Source organism: Sciurus carolinensis, chromosome 8 (assembly GCF_902686445.1).
Source record: "Sciurus carolinensis chromosome 8, mSciCar1.2, whole genome shotgun sequence".
Lineage (NCBI taxonomy): Eukaryota > Metazoa > Chordata > Mammalia > Rodentia > Sciuridae > Sciurus > Sciurus carolinensis.
Window position 1 is genome coordinate 76,930,683 of NC_062220.1, and position 21,198 is coordinate 76,951,880.

Here is a 21,198-nt window from a genome sequence, read left to right on the forward strand (position 1 = left end):
TTAAAATACATAATATCAATGGACACAGCAAAACATCTGCAACAGCATGATCTGCTGCAATGCTGCAGTACTATTTCTTAAATCTGGCCATGTGCCACACTTCCTACTAAGCTTTGTGACTGATAGAAGCAGAGTCCTGTACCAGGCAGAAGGAATCAAAACCTGCCACCGGTGAACCTAGGCACGAACACTCAGAAAGCAACAGGCAATCCTCAAGGTAGCGGCCCTGGGAACCTCATGTTACAGGAAAAGGTCAGAATTATTTCAGAGGCTTAAGAACTTGTGATACAACAAAAACTATTAGGCAATGAACAGTGGCTATCTGCACTCAACTACAAGCATTCAAAATAAAGTTCTCCAGAGAGTAGATTACATAACAAAGGACAACATTTTTAAAAAGAAACATCTTTCTAAATTGCATTAAGTACTATCTTAACTTTATTATGAACCTTTTCTTGATGACTTAGATCATTAGCATAAATATGAATCATTATATTTTTAAATTTAATCACATTATTCTATCATGTGGGGCTAAGATGAATTGTTGAACCCTACGCTGACCTGCATTGACTTTTTTAAGTACTCTGGGCTGCTGTTTAAGTTTTTCTGTTTTCTTCCATGAAGGTGGAATGCCAGCAGCACTTCTTAGTGCTGGAACCCCCCCACAGCAGCCTCTGCTAGTTCCTTTTCTGATGTCAGTTTCTCCAACTTCCTCACTAACATAAGCATAATCTTGTTTAGAGCAGTAGAGTATGAATAAGACAAAAACACTCATTTCCCCAGATTCCTGTGCAGCTCAGTGGTCATGTGATACAGACAGAGGGTGTCTCAGAGAGTTTATATGTTCCAGATATGGGACCCTCTGTCTTTCTGCCTGCCTGGGATGGGAATGTGAGCCTGTAGGAAGTGTCAAAAGCCTTGTGAACACGTGGGTGTCAGCATGACTATGAGAACCCACACGGCTAAGGAAAATTGGGTGGAAAGTGTTTTTGAGAAATGCACCAGACCTGGTCTGCCTACCTTGGGCATTTGAGTATATGTGACTATATAAATCCTTATCTGTTTAAGTTAGTTGGCTGGAGTTTGATATGAGCAGCCAAAACATATTTATAATTAATAAGTTAACCTCACAATTTGCTAACTTTTATGTCTGAAGGCATAAATACCAAATAGCAAACTACATTAAAATGGAAAAGTAAAGAATCTCTGTGTGTTCCACATCATATACAACCACAAGAATGAGATCCTAATTAGAATAACTTATACTCCATGTATGTATAGTATGTCAAAATATAATCTACATAAAGAACAAATAAAAAAAAAAGAATCTCTGACCAGATAGGGAATTCTCATGAATAAATTAATGTATGAAGTCTATGAGATCTTCTTGCCTATTTCATATTTCACAGTAGGTGAAGTCTTAATGTACAAAGGAGCAGCCAGAAATCATTTCTAGCCTTGATTTTCTGCACTAAGAGTGATACAACAGTCTAGAGAATGAAACTAAATGCCAGAAGGAGAGAGGGAGACCTGTTTTAGGACTAGTTTTTTTATTTTTATTTTTAATATATATATTTTTTAGTTGTAGGTGGACACACCTTTATTCTATTTTTATGTGGTGCTGAGGATTGAACCCAGGGCCTCATGTACTAGGCGAGTACTCTACCACTGAGCCACAACCCCAGCCCAGGACCAGTTTCTTGGCTGAGACACAACGGCTGACACTGATAAAGGATTTGACTGATATATATAAAAGCATGAATGGGATGGATAAGCTGAACAGAAACATAATCAAAATAAGGAAGACAGAGAACGTCTTAAGAAATACTACTTAAATAAATGGTAAAAGGACAATCAGTAATTTAAAAAAACAGAGATAAAGTTAACAAAATTTATTTAGCTGGGAAATACATATACACAGTTTGTTTGTGTTTTTTTTAAGTGTGGAAGGTTCCCAATCAGAGGCATCAAGAAGGAATAAAAGAAGCTGGGATATGCTTTGAGATTAGGAACCACATGAACCTTCCCATGGATCATTCAGCTACACACCCACAGCCTGGATATCATCACCTCTTATCATCTGTACATGATGCAAGACCTTGTACTGATAATTCTTAATAGCTACAAGTATACCTGTGTGTATCTGTATTACACAGTAGATGTGTACCCACCTGCATAGGTTTCACAGACGTATTTAAAATCTAAGTGTCTATTATAACCATCTACCTTCCTACATAAAGAAACTCTGATAATTAAATTGAGTACTATAAAAATGTAAGAAGAGGATCACCAGAGGGGAAATGAATAAACAGGAACAGGTTTAGTAGGCAAACCTATCTCCATTTTAGTTCCTAAAAACTTTACAAAAAATAAAAATAAATACTAAAAGATAATTCATCTTTAATGATAGAACACATAGTAACTAGGTCTTACTGATAGTAAACTTGGTTAAGAGGAGCCTTACAATTTCAACAGGAGCAATGCTTCGCACCAGCTGCTGGAGGAGTGTAGCTTCACAGTAAGGGAATTTTCTGATACTTTCTCTAATGATCTTTTCCTGATACACTGGAAAGCCATCAGAAGCTCGGCCTTTTAACAAGCTGAAAGATATTTTTTAAGAACATGTTGAAGCTGACTCACTAAACATTCCCTACTAGCTGAACCCAATAGCTTTTATTAGTTTCTTCTTCGTTACGTAAGATTTTCATCATTTCTTTAAATCATGAAGATGGACTCAATTCAAACTGCAGTTCAACCTGAACATTAGGCCAAGCCTTTACAAGTTTCCAGGTTCTGAGATGCACAGGCAAAAGTGACCCCACTAGAAAAAGCTAACCACTGTTATCAGATTAGTTGGTTACTTATTACCACGTCAGTTATTTGTAGGAAGAATACAAACTCATTGAGTCACACCCTTCTGACTTGGTTCCCATTTCTCAGTAAAGCTGCAAGAGAATATATCTCTGGTGGTCAGAGAACAAGGACAACACTCAGCTCTCCCAAATACGGCAACAGAAATACCCTGAGTGCCATTATGAATCCTCAGTAGCAACCTCTACCACAACACACTGAATCTCACACTTGGACTTAGGCATTTTCTAGCTGCATGATCTTATACATACTACTTAACCTCAGAATCCTCATGTATAAACCAATGATAACAAAAAAGCTACTGCAAAGTCTGTAAATAACCAATCTAAGTATAATATGGTCGGTCCCCTTATTTCTTGCAGACTAAATGTGATCCCAACAGTAGCAATCGCTGCTAAAATTCTTAATTTTTAAATTGATAACTAGGTTTCATATAATAAAACATTATCTACTTGTCTGTAGTTTACACATGACATGGTAAAAACAGTACCTTTTGATCAGGGTGTCCAATTTATTCTCTCCATCTTTTAAGAAGTTAATGCATTTCTGAAAGATACAGCTGATATAATGCATTTTCATAGCTAATACTTCATTCATGTCTCTTTGTTTCATACATTTTTCACAAATCAAATCCATCACTTTATAGCACTTATTCAGGGCTGCTTCTTCTGCCAGCAGAGGATTCTCATTTACAAGCATCACAATCTAAAAGAAATTCCAGTGAACTTAGAAATTCCATGAGATATTTTCTATTTACAAATTAGGGAGATAATTCAGTTGAATGCAAGAGATTACCAAATAAAGTCTTTCTTAGGATCATATAATTGGTGTACTAATTCAAATTCGAATGCAAATTGCCTCCAAAGTAATAAAACTCATACGCAAGAACTCTAACATCATGATATCTCTTCATATCAAAGTTAAAACATGACCTGCCATCTCTCTGAATCAAGGTATTAGTATGTCACTTCAAGTACATGGTTTTATTGCCTCTAGAATAATCATGGCACATTCGTACAATCTTTATGTATAAATCAAGTCATTGAGAAATCACTCCTTTTACTTAGCATTACTAAGTTCTATAATTTCATGATTACAAGCATAATTCTCATTAATTCTTATTAATTATAAGGAAATGAGATTTTTATTAAAAAATATAAAAATAAAATTGTTTTTCTTTCCAATTAACTATATTTCTCTGAGGAAATTTTCATGAAGATGCTTCAAATCATCTACACTAATGTGAATAGGTCAAAGAAGAAACTATAAATAGCTTTAAAAGTGTTTGAAATAGTCAAGAGTTATCAAATCTTACATATTATGAATCCCACATTTCTTTGTTTACCTTTTTACTTTTAAGTTCCACATCTCTTATGAATGTACAGATTAAGCTTGAATTTGGTGTAATGAGTATTTTTCTTATTAGCTTTGTTACAGCACAGATTACTTGAAGTTCAGTCTATATGAGAGTCTGCATAGAAACCCATGGTGAACATCTATATAACATGACCACAATTGTGTGCACAGTCAGTACTTGCTAATCTACATGTTCCAGTTAACTACTTATCCCAGGAATTGTAAATGTCAGGAAACACAGATAGCAGATTTAATAAATTACATTCTTCTCTTCAGGTATGAAGAAAGATCATTTGTTAAAGTAAAACCTATACCTAGCCTTCTTGGAAATTTAACACAGATTAAATGGACATGAAAAACTGAAACAGGATTTTCACTTAATCTCGATACTACTAGATTTATATATAAACTACTTTTCTTAAAATCTAACACTTATAAATTATCAGGCTTAAGTACATATAATCAGAATCCTTATTGGCCAATTTATTGATTACTCTCCCCTCCAAATATATATCAAAAATTAATTTGTGGAGGAAAAGACTCATTAATTACCTTGTTTATGTCTGCTTACTGCAGCCATTTAAAATTGTTTGCTCAATAATTTTATATATTGCATTGCAATCAGAGTATAAGCTCTTAACTTACAATTGAGAATTCTTTTTCAAAGAATCTCAAAGAGAACCTAGATTAATGATTTGTCTTGAGACACTAGGCCTTATTTTACAGAGCAAATATTTACAAATATGATAACTCACATTTCTTTTTTACTTACCTCTCATTTTCTTTTGGGTTCCACATTTCTTATGTATGCACAGATAAAGCTTGAATTTAGCGTAATGAAGCATTAGCACGCATTTCCTGAAACATTTACATAGTGGTACACAAAGGAATATTTGTGCTAGTTTCCTTCCTTTTATCTGTGCAGCATTATGAAGTAATATATTATGAAATGAATCCTTATTATTAATTACCAAGGAGAAGAAATGTATGCTTTTCAGCATTAAAAACTAGTTGAATCTGAACTCTCAAAAGACCGATACCTGAGAATACGTTCATGCAGTGGCATTTTGAATTCATTTTTTAACCGCCCCCCTGCTTTATTTACAGTGCTGGAAATCAATCCCAGGGCCTCATACAAACTAGGCAAACATTCTACCACTACAAATACAGCCCCAAATTTCATTTTTAAAATTGCTATATCAATAATTTGGGACTTTACAATCATCTTAATAATCAAAAACAGGATTGCTCTATGTACACTTCTCTCCTTTCCACTTAGAGACCCTGCTCAGCTCTGTTCCTATTTTTTCTGTGATTTTTTTTCTCTAGATAACCTTTATTTTCTGATTATTAGCATAATTCCCCAAGTACCTTTTGAAAATAAACACATCGTTACTGCCATAGCAGCCACTTAACCTAGACACAAATGCAGCTATGTTATGTGCAAGGGAATGGAAAGGTGAGTTGTATATTGAGGAAATTTCTGTGCTTAGTTTAAAAGCTATTTGACTTTAGACAATGGCTGCTTGTTACTTTTTTATAATACTCCCTAGGAAGAACCATGCTAGCTTGAAAAGAAGTGAAACAATGGAAATGGACCATAATGAAAGCAACTGGGCAGCTGTTAGATCCAAAGTATAGATAAAAGAAATATTTTCAAGTGAATAAATTTTTTATACCTAAGAAAAGCAAGGTCAGGTCTGAAGGATGTTACTATGGTTATAGAATAATCTCTTTTTATCAGACTAAGTGATACAAAAATATTATGTAGAATATTTCAGATTATATACCTTTGCAATTTATTACCTGTATAAATATGCCCTTTACCTAATTTACTCAAAATATATGCCTTTAAAGATACATGAAGGTAGAATAATTCTTAGGATTTTTTAAACCTGAAAGACCAGGTTCCATACAAACATCAAAAATTATTCCAGAACCTCCTCGTAATCTAAAGGCATAGAAATGTAGATTTAAAAAGTCAGTGAATTCGGGGTTGGTGATATAACTTGGGGTAGACTGATTGTCTAACACATGGGCTACCATCGGTTCCATCCCCAGCACTGAAGAAAAAAGAGTTGGTGATTCAGAAAAATAGAGGAAACTTCTTCCAATCAATCTAAACTAGAAATCCCTGTAATACTCAGGGCAAAAGGAAAGAAGGATTTTATAAAACCATATACATTCTCTACAGTGAGAAATCTGGTATCCCTATGAAAAACCTGTCGTCTTCCCAGCCAAGCCTGCCACACATCAGAGTGTCACAGACAAGGAGGTGATGCTGCTGTTCCCTGGAATTCTCTCTTCTGAAGGTGTGCTGGGAAGGAAAGAGCCATTAACACAAAAAAGGCAATTTTTTTTAAAGGTAAATTCTAAGTTCCATTTTCTTCAGATTTTTTATGCAGTTTTTTTTTGTTGTTGTTGTTTATAAAATGATGAATCCAAACAAAATAGCAGTGAAAATAGTGAGGAATGATTCTTGAAGCTTCCCAGTTAAGCAATTTGAACTTATATGTTGGTCTAAAAGTTGAACGATCTGTTAGATTTGACTAACTGCTGGAAGAAGTATATTACTTAAAGTCATCGAAGAGTCACTTGCATTAAAGATGTGTTCATGGGGCTGGGGAGATAGCTCAGTCGGTAGAGTGCTTGCCTCACAAGCACAAGGCCCTGAGTTCAATCCCCAGTACCACAAAAAAAAAAAAAAAAAAAAAAAAAAAAAAAAAAGATGTGTTCATGATTTCAGAATATTTCCTAGAAAGATAACAGGAGATGCCAACAGAGCACTACTCAGATCCTTTTTAATAGTCCTGTGCATCAGGCTCTGGCCACTCTGAGTGTTGGCTGAAAAAGGTTCAGAGTGGCCTCCTCCTGTCCTCAGTCAATGGCAGCCATCTCACTTCTTTCTAGATGGCAAGTTGTCTCTTCTCTCCAGGAATGGACACAAAAGCCTGAATCACTTGCCACTCAGAGCAAGATGGGGTGAAGACGACTCCACCTGGGCCCCACTCTTTGCTTGGCCTTTCCTCCTACTCCAGCGTGTTGCCCCCGCTGTCTCCTAGGTTTCAGCTGAGCATGCTCCTTCAAGAAATCTAATGAACAAAGGAGCCCACTCCAAACTCCACATCTATAAAGCTCAAACCCAGACCATTATGATCCCATATAATAAGAGCAGTTCAAACTCTGAAGCAATATTGAAATGAAAAGCAAATACAATCAACACCGTACTACCTTGACAGGATGAAGATTTGTTGTGGTGATAATTTTGTGCAGTGGGCCTGCCAACTTTGGGGGCAGTTTTGGCTCTTTATCCAGTCCCTGGGGTTTAGTGTAATAATCCAGTCTCTCTCTTGGAAAGAAATTGTTGATTATAGTCACACAATCATGTTGACCTTTGAATAGAAAAATAGAAAAGTTGTACTTTTATCATTAAAACAAGGCATCATCTGGATTTTTTTTAACTATGATGCTGTTTCCTTGTGAAGTAATCATGCATCAGGAAGGGAGTGTGGAGGAGGAAAAGGAGAGGTACATTATTTTAGAGAACATTTATAAGCATTCTAAAGTAAAGAAACAATCTTTTAAAGGTGCAGAATCCACAAAATATATGAAGATTATGTGGATTACAAAAAAAGTAGTGTTCAAGTTATTAATGACCCTAAAGTCTTTTGTAAAAATTGGGTGTAATTTAAATGTCTCTTCTTCCACCCCTACACAAATGATAATCGTGCTTCCCTAGTCACAACCAGTTGTATTCACACGTAATTCAAATATACTCTAATATAAAGTATATCACTATAATAATTATTATTAAACTATCCTCCCCCCCCCCCCATTTGAGAAAAGCATGGCCTCTGAGAGAGTTTTCCTTTTTTTTTTTTTTTTTTGCTCCCACAAGTATGGTTTCTCATGAATCTCTAAGCCACTCCTCTGACCATCTCTAGGATTAGAAATGGTTCTACCGAAGCAAACCCTTCCCAGCGAGGTTGGTGGCCTCGGAGTGAGTTCCTGCTGCCTCCCCCTCCTGCGCTCCCTCTCCACTACTTCTCTGGAGCAGGGAAGTGGCCACTCTGGGCAAGCAGGCAGAACCTGCAGGGCACACTCGAGGGCACAGGCTCTTCCGTGATCTCTGGAGGAGAAACCTTTTCCTCCTCTCTGCCTGGTGAGGGCCGAGGGCCCTGTGGCAGCCAGTCCTCGGAAGGGCGCCTGATTGACGCGGCTCCTGAAGGGTGATCCGCCCTGGGCTGCCTGCGAGGCGCCTGCCCACGTGTGCACGGTCCTGGGAGCATCTGCTTGATTCTTTCGACAACAGGTGACCTGCAGGGGGATTGCACTGTGGGCCGGCTGGACCCTCGGCACTTGAGGCTGGCAGAGGGCTCAGCTTGTCTCTGGGCATTCCTGGGACAACACGGGAATGGAGCAATCCCTCTTTGTACCAGAGTCAACCCTGGGCCCAAAGGCAGAGACTGTCGCACTTCCTCCACTGATGCCTAATCCTGGCATCCTCCCCTGGCTGCCTAACAGACACAGAGCAAAGTACCCAGGGAGACCCAGCAGTTCCAAGACTACACAGTATCTAGGGCAGATGGCATCTTGGATTGACAGTGTACTAACATTAACCATGACAACTAAGGCCACAACCACAGCTGGAAAATAACAGCCCTTCAGTGGATTCTATTGCAGTATATAAAGACTTTCAAGAACCACAGAAACATTCTAAATTTTAAAGATTATTACAGAAACCGAAAGAGGTAATCCTGTTGACTATTGAGAACTAAATCATTAATGCAGATCAAGTGAACAAAGCATCACAAGACAGAATAATTCAAAGATAAAAATTATTTCAGAAGAGAGAAGGGAGCTGAAGAGATCCAAGAAATCTAATAGTGAATAATCCCAGAGAGAAAAAAAGGAATATAGAAAGAATTAAACAAATGATAGAAGAATATGTCACTGATTGGGAAAGAGAATTTAGTAGTGATCACAATATCGTTTTTGGTATTTCATGCTACCATCAAATACCGAACCACCAGTTAGTAAGGTCACTAGTTTCTATCTTTTTATCTTTCCTTTGGGTGGGAGAGGGGGTCTTTTTCTTCTTTCTTTTCACTTTCTCTCTCATTCTCCTTTTCCTCCCTTCATCCCTTCTTTCTCTTTCTTTCCCTTTCCTTATATCAGAAAGCTCAATGGCCTGCACCTTGAGGAGAAGTCAAACAGCAACAATCTAAATTGAAAAATCTGTAATGAGCCAAAGCGCTCTCCAGGGAATGATCAGATCTCCCTCCAGAATCTTAAAGAAGAGAGGAAAATGACATTCCTCCTAAGGAAGGTGCGTTGGGAATATGATAGCAGCAAAGGCAGTACAGGTATCTCTGTGTGTGTCTTACAACTGTACTTGAAGAAACTAGAGAAGATGAGACAGATTACACATGCTTCCTTGAAACACAATCTACACCCAGATTGAATAAAACATATGTTCCTATATTTTTTAAAAAAGTTGTTCCAAAATATCTCATTGAAATTACCAAACCAGATACTTTTTTATCTGGTGTGACTATAAAGGAGTCAGAGGGAAATATGGAATTACTTTAAAACTGACCCTCTTTATCAGTCCCCAATTAGTACAGTCTGAAAACACTGTTAGCAGTTGGACATGGCTGTACATAAAAATTACAATGACATTGTCACAAGACTAGGGGTTTAATATTATACCTTTTTGAAAGGTAAAGATAATATTACTTTACTTTTTGTCAAGATCAATCTTTTTCATTTTAGGTGATGCTTAATTTGATATTTTGTTTCAACTAATCAACTAATGATTTATATTATAGTGATATATATGTTTAAAGTTTATCTTTGTAAATGTAATTTTTACTTGATAATGTGTTTTAATTTTTGTAATTGGAATTCTTAAATATTTAGTTTTGCTGATTTTTAATTTATAAATTCTGAATACACAAATATAAAGTATTATCAATATAAAGAATAAATACTAAGGGAAAAAGTCAGTACATCATTTAGCTCTAGTAGTACAATGACTAGACTTGAGTCTTCTAGCCTACAAAAACTCATAACATATCCTAGTAAAACTGTTTAATTTCAAGGATGAACTAAACATCAAACATTCTTTCATAATAAAAGATGAATGGTTTACAAAAGAAAATAAACTGAATTCTCATTTGCAAAACTAGAAGTGATAAAAACCAATAACAATATCATACTAACATACCATATTAAAAGGTGAAAAACTAAAAACATGTTCACTAAAACCAGGATGAATTATTTATCTTTAATTTGAAATTTGACAATAATGCAAATACAAAATAAAATGGAATTGAAAAGCTGTAAAATCCAAGAGACTAATAGAGATGACAAGAATAAAAAAAGGAATCAACAGTTCTTCTCTTTTTACACATAATGAGATTGGAAAAGTGGCAGAGTGTTGAGGTGATAGTAAGAATTCAACTTAAAATAGGGACGATAACCACAAATTATTCAATATGAACTTCTTAAAAATGATTGATATTAAGGAATCCATTAAATATTGTTGAGAGACCAAACAAGTCCTCCCCCAAAAAACACATAAAGACATACTATGTAGTTGGATGGGAAGTTCTGACATCAAATAGATGTTTATTCTCTGCATATATATAATGACCATTAAATAAAAGATAATTTAACTTAAGGTGGTATTTCAGTACAGTGGGAAAAAGCTGGGTGGTTTAATAAATGATACTATCACAGCTAAATATCCAGGAGAAAACAAACTGTTCAAAAAAATAAACTCTAGAAGTACAAAAAAAAAATCCTTAGATAAAACAATCCAAAGGACATTTAGGAGAATACTTGTGTAATCCCCTAACCAAGAAGACCTCTAACAAGAGAAGAAACATGGAATTTATAAAAATAAGACTACTTAAAAATAAACTCCCTGTGGTAAAGCCCCTCATAAAAATCAAAGGGGAAAAAAAAAAGAGAGACTGGCATAAAATAATTGAAATACATTTGGTAGAGAAGGGCTTAACAACCATAAAATACACGAAACTCCTTGGCATAAGAAAAGACACCAAAAAAGAAAAATAATTAAAGAATATGAGCAGGGCTGGGGTTGTGGCTCAGTGGTAGAGTGCTTGCCTAACATGTATGAGGCACTGGGTTCAATCCTCAGCACCACATAAAGATAAATAAATAAAATAAAGGTATTGTGTCTACCTACAACTAAAAAATTTTTTAAATAAATAAAGAATATGGGCAGGCCATCCACAGAAGAGAAAATACATTTGACCACCAATAGCAGTTTAATTTCACTAAATGGAAACTTTCTCCTTATGAAGGGAAGGTAAATTCATGATCTACCATCTTTTCAACTATCATATTGGCAAAACTGAAAGAATGCTAACATCCAGTTGAGGATACTAATGTGAATTGCTATATCCTTTTGGAAAACAATCTAGACTTACATTAAAACTATATATCTTTTGTCTCAGCAACTTTACTTCTGAGAATATATATCTTATATATACAAAAGAACTAACCTGTAATAATTATAGCAAGGATGATTATTACATAGTTTCTACTGAAGTGGTCAAAAAAACCTGTAAAATCTGTCAACAAGGAGGAGCTAAATGAACTGGGAAACATTTATATCAAGGAATGTTATATAGCTATTGAAATAAATGAACTGGATTAAACTTACTGAGTTTGGAGGAACTCCCATGGTGTACTGGTAAGTGAAGGAAACAAGTTGCAAGGAATGTTTACTGTATAGTTGATCGCATTTAAAAAATTTTTTTGTACAAGTGTATGCTCATGTATATATACTGACCCACTTGAAGGAAACAAAAAGGGGAAGTGACTTTTTTTTTTGGTACTGGGGACTAACCTCAGGGACACCTAACCACTGAGCCATATTCCTAATACCTTTCATATTTTATTTAGATACAGGGTCTCACTACATTGCTCAGGTCCTCACTAAATTGCTGAGGCTGTCTTTGAACTTGTGATCTTCCTGCCTCAGTCTCCTGAACTGCTAGGATTACAGGCATGTGTGTCACACCTGGCACGAATGATGTTTTTTAAAAGCTATGTATATGGAAAACATAAGTAATCTTTCCAACTGAAGGGTGCAATGTAATTTTCGGTGAGTGAAATCAGTCTAAACAGATTAAAATTCTATTCTTATTTTAGAATATGACCGTGGACAATTTCTGCTTTAGATTTTTGTTAATGTTGCAGTGTAAAGAAAAAAGAACAGGGGGCTGGGGAGATAGCTCAGTTGGTAGAGTGCTTGCTTTGCAACCACAAAGCCCTGGGTTCGATCCCCAGCACCCAAAAAAAAAAAAAAAAAAAAAAACAGAAAAAGAAAAAAGAACATGTGTTAATGACTGCAAGAAAAGCTCCTCCACTTCCAGGCCTATGAGCTTGGGAAGGTTAACCTCTACCTGAGCTCTGTTTTGTTTCATTGTGGACACAATGATCCTCATAGAGCTAAACAAAAGTTTGGGCATCATGTAATTCCCCTGCTTCATTGCACATAGATCAGAAAACTGAGGCTCATGGAAGTGATTGGATTTTCTCAGGATGCCAGTAACAGCAGACATCAACTAAAATATGTTTCCATATTGGTAGTTTAGCATTCTTTTCCCACTGCACTGACCCCCTCAAAATTAGCTTAGAGATGAGCAGAGAGCAACCATGGGGTCCCCAACAGGGAGACAAAATATCTCTCTGAAGCTTGCACAGCAAGGCCATACACTTCTCAAATCCTTCTGAAATCAAATTGAAATAAAATAGGAATATTTGTTTTTATAAAGCTGTCACAAAGTGACTAAGTATCTGAATTAATCAATGAAAGTTTCTATTCTCTTTAAGAAAATTTAATAATAAAATTTAACTTGATACTTAGTTACAGTTGTGCATACCTGACTAATGTCCACTGTATCTCAACTCAAACACCTTGGAATAAAAAAGAATATCTCCTCCTATGTTTTTCTATGGAATTAAATTCTCCCTTGATGTAGAGTTTCACACTGTCATTGCTATTTGCTTTTAAATACCATGTTTTCATGGCATTTAAAAGCTGTTGACCACTGTTGACCACTATAACTGAGCCACCTAAGAGTGATACTGGGTATGTAGGTTACAAACATTAAGAATTTTTAAAAATTAATCATTGGCCCCAAGCTCACTTACTGCAGACCCAATAAATCAGATGCTTCTGTCTTTGCTTTTTTTAAAAAAATCAATGGACTCTCTTAATTACTAGATCAATGAGGCCAGAATGTCAATGATCAAGCATTCATTGTCATTTTGTCCTAAACTCATATATTGTATCAGGTAACAGGACTAACATGCCAAGAATCATTAGACACACAAAATAAACATTTGTGATTGATTGAGAAGATAATGAAGCAGCTGAATATTATCACTAAACATTCCTTCCTAAAAAGAATTGCATCACTGTTGTAATTATTAATAGAAACTGATACAATTTGTTTAGGACTGCACGTAAGGTCCCTTAAGTCTATCATCTCTTTTAATCCTTAAAATAACCCTGTAACCATTTTACAATGAGGAAACTGAAAGAATTGTTAAGTGCCTTGTTATTAAATGGCACAGCCAAAATTTCAATTTAGGATTGCTGACTTCACAGTCCATATTTTTAAACTTTAAGTCAAACTACTTCCATTAGAGAAATAAAACATTGTACTTCAAAGCACTTGACTGCAATTAAAATGGCCCTACCACTCTTTGTATCTCACAAAATGGAAATTCAATATAGCTGTTCTTTTTCCCCAAAGTGTCATTAGGTATTTTATTATGCTAGAGAGAATGGACTGTAAACATTTTGTTTTTTAAAAGATAACAACAAAATTTGCACTCTGAGAAGCAAAGTGGTGTTTTTTTTTTTTTTCCAGAAGGAAAACTTTGAGAATAATCTAATGGAAAATTATAGCAAAAACTCACCCACAAAAGCTGCCATCTGAGCTGCAGTTCTTCCTACAGAGTTGACAACATCTGTCTCTGCACCAGCCTCCAACATTGCCCACGTGATGTCTTTGTTACCTGGTGTTAAAGGAAATATATTTGTTAATATAAGAAACGCACAATGTAAATACCTTCAAAATTATCTATATCTCTCCTTCCTCCACTAACTTTTAGCTTTCCATCATGGGAATATTTTCATGTTTTTCAAAATATGAATCATAATTATATGTAAAAAGTAAAATGCTACAAACCGACTTAAAAATCAGGCAAATAAAAAAAAAAAAAGGAATGGCAAGGGATCAACTATCGTATTTAAAAATAATTGAAATGTTTTCCTAATGATAATCCTCAATATAAAATCAAAACAAACATACAAAAGTATCAAAAACAACAACAGAAGAGAAAAAATGAATAGGAATTCTCCTTTAATGTCCACTAACTCATTCTGACCCTCACAATTAAGGTTCTGCAATAACTATTAACCACTTAGAATTTATCTTTCTAGATGTTTTTCTATTAAACATCATAGCTGTTCACGTTCTTTCACTATTGGAATCATTACAGATGCTTTGCCATTAAAAACTACAGTTAGTGAATATTATTTTCCATCCATTTTTCTAAATTTGAGTCATGATCTCCTGAGGAACTGTTCCTGGAAAATATGGATGGCTTGAAGGTTAGGCATATTTTCAATGTATTTTGCCAGGCTGACATCTAGGAAAGTTGGACTAAAATGTACTCACCAAAACACTGCAAACAGTTCCTGGGCATTATCACTTTCTTAACCTTTGCCAATATAATAAGTATAAAATTATAATTCATTTGGTTATTGCTGAAAATGTTTTGTATGTTGATCAGCTAATTGTATTTCTTTTGTTCTTTGGTAATACAGTACTTACCTTTTTCTAGTTGATTTATAAGAATTGTTTATATACAAATATAGCAATATGACCATTTAAGATATGTAATAAATATTTTCCTTCATTTTTCTTTTAACTATTTATGGTATATATCATATATGACAATGTTTAAATTTTATGTAATAAAATTAGTCAATGTTGTCCTTTTGGGGCTGTTTTTAAAATATGAGATTATTGAAAAACTGCAATAATCACAGATAACCTCATTTAATTTTAGATCATATTTCTCAATTGTCTTTTTCAGCAAATAATAAACATCATGAATAAATTTCTAAATGGGTGATCATTTTAAAATTGCAGTGAAACAAATTGCCCTATCATAGCAGCTACTTGATCAAGAGAACCAAGAAGCGTTCACCTAAAAATATCAAGATATAAAACAAAGTAACTAACTTAAAAAAACCAGCTCCTCAATTATGTATTGGCAACATAAAAAACCAATTGAACAGATTACCAAATTAGCTATATAACTGATTTCATACTTTATAACTTTTCAAAAACCAATTCCCACCATTCTATCCCATCAAATTTGATCTTAAAATTACTAAAATAAAAATGCATTTAATTTTAAATTCATATGTACTTAAAACAAACTTGTGTAAGTAACTAATATTAATAGAGCAAATGCTCAGACTTCACCAGAAAGTGCAGCAAACATGAGGGCTGTGTATCCATGTTCATGTTGATGACAATTCACATCAGCTCCGTGTCGCAGAAGTAACTTGCACATGTCAAGTTTTCCTTTATATGCTGCATGCATGAGAGGAGTCATTCCATTCTTCAACAGAAAGGAGAAGCACATTAATTTTACATATTTACATTTTCCTTACCATGAACATAAAATAAACATGAATTAATAAAGGCATGTTAAAATCTGTAAAGTAATTTTTATATTCATTTCTCCATCTGGATCTTTCATCAATTTCTGAGGGGTTTTTTTATAGATAAGCATACAAATTCAGAAAGAATATGTTTGACCTCACATGAATAATAAATGGGTGGGCCAAAGACAGGAACACAGATTTCCCAGCATTCTCATCTCTACCATACATACTTAGCTCCTGGGGAACATATAAACACATATCAAACTGAAGAAAAATCTTTAAGCAAACAGGATACCTATCAAGGGGAAAGCTGAATAAAGAATAGCATAGCCTTAACAATGGGTATTATTTAGCTATCAAATAAACTAATTTATCTGTACCTACTCATTTGGAAAAATTTGAATGTATTACTGCCAATGAGAAAAAGAAGGTGCAACAAGTGTTTATTAGAGTACTATCATTTAATAAAACAAATATCCCCCAAATCACATCTAGTGTGATCACATTATGATATCATATATATGACTGTATATAGAGAGATGATTGGCAGTATTCACAATAGACTATATCGTTTGGTCTCCAAATACTTTGTACATATTCAATGAAATAGTAATCTTTATATGTACTGTGCTTCTAATATTATTTGGTGGATACATGAATGAGCTGTTTTCTATAAGTGAATTTTCTCCAGACTAAACTCTACGTGCTGGAATGCCAAAGTGGTTTAGGATAAAAACCTTCCTAAACACATAATCCTTCATTATTGTAAATCTTAGAATGCTAATATAATTTGAATTGCTTTTGATGATTTCAGACATTTTTCTTTTTCCCAGTACTGAGGATTGAACCCAGGAGACTATGCTACATCTCCAGCCTTTAAAAAAATTTTTGAGAGTCTCACTAAGTTACCCAGGCTGTCCTTGAACTTGCAATCCTTCTGCCTCATCCTCCTGAGTATCTGGAATTACAGGCTTGTTCTACCATGCCTGGCCAGATTATTATTCTTAATACAAACTATCATCTTAACACAATGCCATACTGTTCTTAAGAAGGTGGCTGACAGAAGGATAGGACCTTTCAGGTGGTTACACAAGAGGAAACTCATTGGGAGTAATCAATATTTCTTGGGTATAAAAATGGAAAAATAAGGAGATAATAACTGAAGACACCCTTAATTGAGTGTTTTTACAGGAACAGAGTGGATGGGTTAGTGCAGCACTCAGACTCTCACTGTACGCAGGCCGCCAGTGGAATGCTTTAGGGAGAGGGAATGGACTGCATGGGAATAGGCCTTGAGTAAAGCAAAAATTGAGAACATAGGATGACAGCCCTAATGGATGCTATAACCTGCACATAAAAGGAGAATGTGTAGAGCAGGCTGGAAGGACTATCAGGGCTACCACAAAGAAGCAATCAGGTATTTCTTTCACAAATTTTTAGGAGTCAGGCTTCAGTCAGGGAGTTTAGCATTTTCTGTTCATCCAGAACACTAGGCAGCCAAAGGGTGCTCATTTTCTTGTCTGTGCTTTAACTAACTGTGTTAATCAGTTCTGCCCATTGACCTGTCTACTTCCCATTGTTTCCCACTACTCCCTTTCCTCTCATTTTAAAATGTTCTTTCTTTTTTCTTCTCTCCTGTTCTTTCTCATTTACCAGTTATCACCATAGCGGGAATTATATTCTAAAGCCAACCAATAAGTGAGCTTCTTTCCAAAAACATAAAGTTATCTCAATTACATCGTTTGCTGTGCAGTCTCTGAAACTGATGATGTTTTCTTGTGTCAATAATGCAGTATATCTCCTAGTTCAATTTTGCATTGTATGAATTTAGAGCAGTATAAAGTAAATTATAAACTTTGAGTGCAATGTTACTATGTATCACCTTAGTTCTAGTACCTTTTATGGACACATTTCAATGGGCCACAAAAAAGAAGTGGTATTATAAATTTTGATGTTCCAAGAGATGTAAAGCCAGCACTATAAATTTTCTATCTTTCTAGTATTTTTATACTATTTCAGAGTTAATACCAAGAAATTGAGATGAATAATTCAAAACACAACTGCTAATCTTCTAGAAGAATAATATTCCCATGTTTAAAATAAATTTGGTAAATTAAATTTAATATGCCACATTCCAATTATAACAGTTTCAGGAAAAAATTAAAATATTGAATGTTCAGCTCTGTTGAAATTAGGAAAGTAGTGAAGTTTCATAAAATGTTAGTGTTAAATGTAATTCATCAATTTTATGAAATATTTCATTTTTATATTTAACATCTATGAAATTGAGTTTCCATTTAAGAGTACTGGAATCCTACAAATCATAATGTTGCTACCCCTCTTTTTTAACATCTCTAAAATCTAGATGAGTTTTTAAATCTATGGCATCTTGGATCCAATGAAAGACCAGAATGAAACTTCTAACTTCTGCGTCCTTTCCCAAAGACAAACTAGGAATATCTATTTAACTAAATTGTATGAAAAATAAGTTTTTATAATTCTTTAAATACAATGACTTTAAAGATAATTTATATGTATCTTCCATAATTCTCAAAGAATTCATCAATATTAGGCTACTATGTTGCATTTCTGTAAGAACTCTAATTTCTTCACATCATCATGGATATTCATTATTACCTACTTTTTAAAAATTATAACTATTCCAAGTGGATAAAGTAGTATGTCATTGTGGCTTTGATTCGCAATTCCTGGTGGCTAATGATGTTGGGCATTTTTCCACGTGTATATTGATCATTGATCTATTTTCTGTGGAGTAAAGAATTTTTTTGAATAAAGTTATATGTATCTTATTTATTAATTTATAGATGTTTTTAATGCATGTTCTTGCTGGAAGTCCCACCTCACATATACTTTAAAATTTTTCTCCTATTTTATAGGTTCTATTTTCACTTTCTTAATGGTGGCTTTGAAACATAAAAGGTTTTATTTTGGTGATTTCCAATTTATCTAGTCTTCATTTTGTTGCTTTGCTTTATGGCTTTTAAATATTTTATTATATTTAATTTTATTTTTCCTAACTCATTTCTCTTACTTTTTGTGTATACTTTAGTCTTTTTATATAATTCCATGAGTTTAAAACTTAGACCATCACAAAGATTGATATACAATGATAGCTAGGCATGGTGGTACACTCCTGTAATTTCAGTGACTTGGGAGGCTAACTAAGGAAGGAGAATCTTAAGTTCAAAGCCAGCCTTAGCAACAAGGTGAGGCTTTAAGCAACTTAATGAGCCCATGTCTTGAAATTAAAATAAAATAATAAAAAGGGCTGGGGATGTGGTTCAGTGGTAAAAAGGACTCATATTCAATCCCTGGCACCCACCTCCCCCCCAAAAAAAGAAAAAGTACAATGATAAATGCATATCATTTCTTCTAAATATCACTTTGGTCACCTAGCACACCTTTTGATAAATGTTGTATTTTTAGTTCAAGAGTAGGCAATTTCTATTTCTACTTCTTCATTAACCTAAGATTTATTTTCTTGTTTTATTTTTATTTTTTTTTTATTTTTTTTTTTTGGTACCAAGAATTGAACCAGAGCCACATTCCCACCCTTTTAATTTTTTATTTTGAGACAGGCTCTTGCTAAGTTGCTGAGGCTGGCTTTGAACTTACCATCCTCCTGCCTCAGCCTCTCGAGTTGCTGGGATTATAGGAGTGTACCAACACTAGCCTGTTGGTAAGAATTATTTAGAGTTAACATATTCTAAGATATATGTTTAATTATTTTGATTACTTTTTATTTTTCATAATGCATTTGGTGAACCTGTTTGATATCAGCTAAAATTTCCTTTAAAATAGTATAACACATAATTAATTAGTATATAAAAGATCTTGTTTCTTATACTTGACCAAAAACAATATGATTTGGACTTAATTTGTACTTATTTGATTACTAACAAGGTTAAACATGTTTCAGATGCATGTCTTTTGTGACTGCTTACATTGGCTTGGAGATTGTCAGCATAATTTGAACACGAATACTAGACAACTTTTATTGACAGATTATATATGTTATCCATTCACGCAGGAAATAAAACTTAATGTTTTTCATTTTACCTCATCCAAACAGTTAACACGAACATTCTTACTGGATAAAAGTGTTCCAGCTTCTTGGACAGTACCTGAAAATAAGTTGAAAACTAAGATTATTTACCACTCAAATTAAACATATCAAATAATAAACTTTAAAGGTTTATCTATAAAACTAAGGCCAGTCAGCTTGGGTTGCAAGGAAATACAGCATCCAGTCACATACTATTTATTCATAAAGTCCAGAGGAATAGATTTATAGAAACTAAAATAGATCATCCCGTTTTTACTTTAACTGACCTTAAATTATGTTAAATTGGCCACATTTTCCTTTTGGCTGTAATACAATAACCACAAAGCATAAGGATTAATACTGAAACAAATCTTAAAGAACATCTGATCTAAATTACCATACACAGCTTAAATTCCAGTCAGTGTAATACTTGGAATTTAAAATGCAGTCAGTCAGTATTTATATAATTTGTCAGCACTAGGTCTTATGAATTGTTGCATGTTTATAATGGAATGCTTGGTTTGGAAATGCTTAGGTAAAACTCAACTGTAAAGTCTGGTACCCCACAAAAGTGTTCTATGGTCAATATTCAAACCAGCATGCTGAAAGTGATCAAATTTAAATTTGAAGGTCAGTCCTCAGTGAATTTGGAAACCATTCATAATTGGGCCATGATTATCAGGTTTTTCCAGTTTTCTGTGAGGCGTAATGGCAGAAGCAAGTGATTGTGGGAGAGAACGTTGAAATTATCATCATTAATACAAGACATCTTCTGCCAAATAATTTCTGGTTTGACTGGAAAAAGAACAAAAAAATTGATGTTCTCAGGGAGAAAGGATGAGATGAGCCTCTTCTCTAAAAGAACATTAACAAATAGGTTATCTCTGCTTTTCAGAATTACTGTTCGAGAATGTGCTAAATTCTGCTAGTCTTCCAGAGTAAAAGATGGAATACTTAATGAAGATTAGCATGTTCTTTTCCCCCAACCCACCTCACAGACAAGTCCTCTCAGTGTTGCACTCCAACAGAGGAGGAAGAGAAATTCCCCTTGGTATACGAAGACATGGCTCTGTTGGGAAAATGTCAAGAGAATGATCTACATGTCCCTGGAGTATGACAGCAGCTATTTTTGTAAATAGTGCATTTTTCTGACCCTGAACTCCAACCAAAGACA

General features: G+C 34.5%; 1 protein-coding gene across 1 annotated transcript in view; it reads right to left on the reverse strand.

Annotated features, from left to right (window-relative positions):
• Nucleotides 1-21,198, reverse strand: part of Ankmy2 (ankyrin repeat and MYND domain containing 2) — a 36,270-nt gene that overhangs the window by 7,642 nt on the left and 7,430 nt on the right. Inside the window, exons 2-7 of the mRNA XM_047560618.1 lie at nucleotides 20,039-20,103; nucleotides 15,774-15,912; nucleotides 14,194-14,292; nucleotides 7,459-7,619; nucleotides 3,362-3,576; nucleotides 2,465-2,600 (exon numbers count right to left, since the gene is read on the reverse strand). Coding sequence (XP_047416574.1) covers nucleotides 2,465-2,600; nucleotides 3,362-3,576; nucleotides 7,459-7,619; nucleotides 14,194-14,292; nucleotides 15,774-15,912; nucleotides 20,039-20,103 — 815 coding nt within the window. The remainder of the gene's footprint in view (nucleotides 1-2,464; nucleotides 2,601-3,361; nucleotides 3,577-7,458; nucleotides 7,620-14,193; nucleotides 14,293-15,773; nucleotides 15,913-20,038; nucleotides 20,104-21,198) is intronic.